Source organism: Aplysia californica, unplaced genomic scaffold (assembly GCF_000002075.1).
Source record: "Aplysia californica isolate F4 #8 unplaced genomic scaffold, AplCal3.0 scaffold00251, whole genome shotgun sequence".
Lineage (NCBI taxonomy): Eukaryota > Metazoa > Mollusca > Gastropoda > Aplysiida > Aplysiidae > Aplysia > Aplysia californica.
The window spans coordinates 362,791-368,112 of NW_004797521.1; the positions used below are offsets into that span (position 1 = coordinate 362,791).

Here is a 5,322-nt window from a genome sequence, read left to right on the forward strand (position 1 = left end):
CTGTAGATATCACATCCTCGTAGTTTGCATACATTTCTGGTGTCAGCACTCTAGAAACAGCTCTTTCAACTTCCTTTCTTGAGTCAATATTTCCCTGGTATACAATAGAAATGCATAAAACTAAATTTTGTCTACAGTGGTAGAATTCACAAGGAGTATCCAGTTAAAACACTCACAGACATAAATGGGGGAAGAAATAAGTTAAGCCCTTAACAGAGACACTCCAATTGTTTGTCTAAGACACATACTTGGACTCTCCAGTATATGAGTAAGACACAAATTAGCTCAGGCTAAGATGTACCTGAAAGTTATGGAAATGGAAGGACACCCACTTCACCCAGTGATCAAGCAGGACAGCGGGACACGACTAAAGGGAGGTCAATCTTGGATGGCACAGGCAGAAGAGGCTGTAAAGAAGGTGGGTGAGTTCCCCGATATAAACGATGGCAGTGAGTGGATTCAAGTGTCACAAGAGGCTGCACACGATTCGACAAGAGACATCATTGGTGTAAAGAAGGGAGATGTACTGGAGGTGGCAGGAACAGCAGAGTTGGAAGTAAGACAGATTGTCGGGGAATACTCCAGGCCCCTGGATCCAGTAATATACACTGATGGTTCTCTGAAACGTGGGGTGAAAAGTGGTTGGGGTTTTGCTGTACATAAAGATGGCCACATAATTAAAAAATCATCTGGTGGATGCAGCAAAATGACTTCAAGCACAAGAATGGAGGTAGAGGCAGTTACAAAAGCATTCGAATGACTAAAAGAGAGCTTGCGTTCTGCCAGACATGCTGTCATTGTCACTGACTCTCAAAACATATTGCAGAAAGTCAATAAGTGGATGCTGAGAAAAGAGTGGCTGCAAAGCATAGAAGAAAGCAGACTGAGAAAAATAACATGGATCTATGCTCCAAGCCATATATGAGTGTGGTGGGAAATGAACGAGCAGACAAACTGGCGACCAATGCACCTATCAATACTGACATTAAAATGGACAAAAATGATGTCGTGAAGGCCCTTGCCACCACACTTGAAGATGAGAAGATTGAGCTTGACTATTCACCAATCTTACGACTTGAAGAACAGGGTGTCTTCAGAGGAAGTGGCAGAACCAGCATGGTACTGGGGATGGAAAGACGGGCTATTAACCAAATGAACACCGGAACGATCAGCAGAAGGACTCTGAGGTGGATATAGGAGCGGGGAGCGGAGCACGTATAGCAGTGCCCGGAGTGCTATGATGTTGTTCCCAGGATCAAGTAATCAAGTAATCAACTTTAACAAAAATAAGCAAAATAAAATGTACAAAATAATATGGAGAGTGAAATTTATCTAAATTTACACGTATAGAAGAAAATAAACACAATTTACAAGACCTTCTCTAGAGCTTGAGCTCCGAAAATGGGATCATCCTCAGCCAATTCTTGCGAAGTGAATAAGGCCCTGTTTTTTAAAAAAAAAACATGGTAAATTATTGAAATTCGGTGGTACACTTCAGTACTTTTCAAAGTAACATTTTTGTCACTGAACTGGGTTCAAAACTGAATATATTCTTATGAGACAAACTAGTATATGGACTCACTAATATCATAAGTTGTTTCATTCATGATGGCTGCTGAGGTAGACAGCCTATTTCTTCTTCAGCAAGAAACAAACCTACGCAAAAATAATAGCAAAATTGCATTTTCAGCATTCACATCTGTCGCTTGTATTTCCATTTCATAAGTAATTACAAACAGTTTGGTCTTTTTCAGATATTCCTCACTAAGTTTGCAATCAAGATTGAAAGGTAAAACAGCATTATACCAAAATAAAAAACCCAATAGAATCAGGATCTAGAAGCTTCAAGGGTGGTAAGCAGAGTACAGAGTATATAAAAAGAGTAACTGCGATAAACAAAACATCAGACAAGGAACTATTACTAACAGATTATCTCTTTAAACATCAATAAGATCTCCCAAGGAATAATTTGATAGTAATCATTTTTCGGTCATAAAAACAATGCTGTACCTTCATTTAAATCTGTGAAGATGAGAGCAAAAGTGAAACGTTTCTATAAAAATGAGAACTTACAGAGTACAAATTATGTTACTACGAAAATAAGAACTTATGGAGTACTTCTCTTGTCTACTCTTCTAAAAACTAAAAAAATAAAACTACTTTACCAAAATAATTTTGATATGCAGAACAGTAACATTAATCATTCCATTATATTTGTGTCATGATTGCTGTAACTATTTCTTTCTTACATTATCAACTACAAATGGTTTATAATTCATGAACAGTCTACTAATAAATCAGGAAATACATGTCACAAAGGAGAAAGTTGTGGAGCCTTACTTATCTTCTCCAGAAATGATGTACTGAAAACAAGGCTCCTTTCCACGAGATGTCAGGTATCTATTGAAGGTCCTCTGTAAATAGGAAATTTTTATTAGAAATGTGTATATAGAATTAGAAAAACTTTACCAAGGCCTGTGCGTAAAAAAGTGCAATAAGTAAAATAAGTGTCCCACCCCTTTTTTGTAATGATAACTAAATAAGGAAAAGAATGAAAATATCCCATATGAACGTAAGAACTAAGAGCTCCTTGTTACTCAAACCTTCTTCTCCCTCATGTAATATCTTTCCACCATGCTTATTTAATGTCAACGTCTTTATTATTATGAAATAATTTATTCTATGATCCTTCTCCCCCCCCCCTTCCCCCTTCTCCCAATCTCTCCTGCTGAAGCCCAAATAACAAAAAAGTTACAACAAAACCAAGAACATAAAATCAACTCACTGCAGTCAGGAAAGCCAGTCTCCCTGAGGTACCACAGCCTGTAATGACAACTGCCCCACTAGAAGGGTCCTGAAACAATAGCAAGTTGATAACAGCTATTAAATTTCTCCCTAATAATTTTTTCACATTCTCAAATCTGAAACAGGCATCAAAACATTGTTTAAGCCCTTAATGATGTTTTCTGGCATGTTAAAAAGGAAAAAAAAAAGAAACAAAAGCATATGCAAAAAAGTTAGTAATTTAACCTCTTTGCAATATATGATATTAAGAACACAAAGAAGTTACTCCACCTTCAAGTTCATCTCTAACAAATTTGAATTCAAAACTTCTGTTAATATTGGATAACAAAGATTGCACTGTACAAGACGATTCCCTCTGTCAAAAACAGAATCTATAGGACCTACATATCATTTGTGAAAGTCTGTCACTTTGGCCGCCTATGCAACTCAGTAATGATAGTACATATCTGAAAGACAATAATATACATTTGTTGATGTAGCAACCAGGACTACTGATGAAGTTTTTCTTCAGTATCACAAACAGAGAAGGGATGAATCTTGAAATGTATAATCGTTGAAATTAAAACAGGTCTGAACTTATCTAGAAAAAAAAGGAGGAAAAACCATGCAATTTGTTGATGTGCACCTCTCTAACTTTAAGTTGTTGCCAAGTTTCTTGACATCTCCCTGCACCTCCACCGATATGATGCTCTTCATCTTCTTCTGTTCTTCCGGCAATGATTATTTTATCTCAGTGTCTTACTGGTTATACTTGTCATAAACTTTTCTGAGCCACTGATCGGCACTTGTGCTAACAATGTCATAGAAAAAAGTACATCATGATAGTGGGGGGGGGGGGGGGGGGTTCTGCTGCCTTTCACTTGACTTTTAACATTTAAATCCAGTAAATAAAACTCCGGAATTTCAACTTAAAGCTTGTTTCCATCAATGTTATAGCAGCCTCAAGGTATGATACAAATCTTTCTAACATACATACCTTCAAGACTTCCTTTATCTTCAGTGCAATTTTAACCACTTTGTCCAAGATCACGTCATTGTTTATGCCCTGTAAAAAATATGAAATACAAAAAATAATAAAGACATGACCTACATAATTTCCTTATAGATGGGTGTTAAAGATCTGTGAAGCAATAAACGAGTAAGAGATTCAATATTGGCATTTACTTTGCATTGTTGCCAAAAATTAAAGATACTGAGAAAGGAAAACCATTATCTACAACAATCAAAACAAAACAAAATCTTTTTCACTAACCGTTCCTTATTAAAACGGTTATACTCAGATTTCAAATTATGGTTAAATGCAATAATAATCGTTTTTAGACAAATACACCCTTTCTCATATTTGAGATCAATATCTCTCAAAGTCAAAGAAACTGACTTACCTTACTATCTTTCCAACCTTTGAAGATTTCTTTGTCACATGCATGAAGAATTTTAACTATACCTAAAAAAGAAAAGGCACAAAGACAACAGTTTATAAATAGGTGTATTTTATAATTCCCGGCCTTTACAACTTTCAACTGTCTGTACTTATTTTCTTCTCAGAGATAAGATAGAGAGAGTAACTGCAAAGATTGCATGTACAAAAAGAAACTTTACTTCGATTTGCGTGACAATTCAAGAAATCTTCATCAGCTCTGATGGTGACGCGACATCCATATAATATTATTGTTAATGGGTTACAGTTTACAGAGGATGCTTTTTTTTGACAGAAGGAATCATTATGTAGAGTGCAATCTTTAAATTAGGGAACAACTTACAAGGAACTGAACCCACTACAACTCAACAAGATATGATTAGACAAAAGCTAGGGCACCAGCCCAAGGGCAGTACAATCTTTGCACCTACTCTTTGAAAACAAGATACACCACTCTCTAAAAATTAATACCCCAAGGACACTGATATAATAAATTATAAATACAGCCATAGATAAAACTGAGGACATTTCCTTTTTTTAGCATATATATCAAACAGAGGAGTAAACAACCTTGTTACTTGTATTGTACAATCTTTGGGCCCATTCGATTCATTCATTACCTCGGGGAGATGCTGTATCAATGTCTGTAGTAAGTTCATTGCTCTGTTCAGTAACTGGTTGTCCTCCTTGAACAAATCGTGCCATCTTCTCTTTAAAAAAATGGTTAAACATCATGATTTGAAAAAAAATATGTGATTGTAGAAGCATAAAATAACGTATCGTATAAAAATCTTATTTCATCAGGATGACTAGGACATCATACGATTATCAACACACCACCCAGCACAACATGCCTACATTAAAAAAAAACATTCGATTGCAACAAGGCTAGAGGGCGACCGAAAAAGACCTGGATAGAGTGAGTCAGGGAAACATTAACAACGCACGGCATCCCCCTAACCCAAGCTCTCCGGCTGGTGGCAGGGATACGCCTCTTTCTTCCCGCGACACCCAAAAGGGTATAATTGGCTGATGAAAGTAAAAGTAAAGTAAGACTAAGAATTGAGAGAGGGAAGCAGAGAGAGAGAGAGAGAGAGGGG

At 36.6% G+C, this 5,322-nt stretch overlaps 1 protein-coding gene across 1 annotated transcript in view; it reads right to left on the reverse strand.

The window, feature by feature from the left end:
* LOC101854642 (glucokinase regulatory protein) overlaps positions 1–5,322 on the reverse strand; it is a 23,228-nt gene that overhangs the window by 15,304 nt on the left and 2,602 nt on the right. The window contains exons 2-7 of the mRNA XM_013083738.2: positions 4,843–4,932; positions 4,188–4,249; positions 3,782–3,850; positions 2,786–2,854; positions 2,341–2,414; positions 1,377–1,443 (exon numbers count right to left, since the gene is read on the reverse strand). Of these exons, the coding sequence (XP_012939192.2) occupies positions 1,377–1,443; positions 2,341–2,414; positions 2,786–2,854; positions 3,782–3,850; positions 4,188–4,249; positions 4,843–4,927 (426 nt within the window). The 5' untranslated portion in view covers positions 4,928–4,932. The remainder of the gene's footprint in view (positions 1–1,376; positions 1,444–2,340; positions 2,415–2,785; positions 2,855–3,781; positions 3,851–4,187; positions 4,250–4,842; positions 4,933–5,322) is intronic.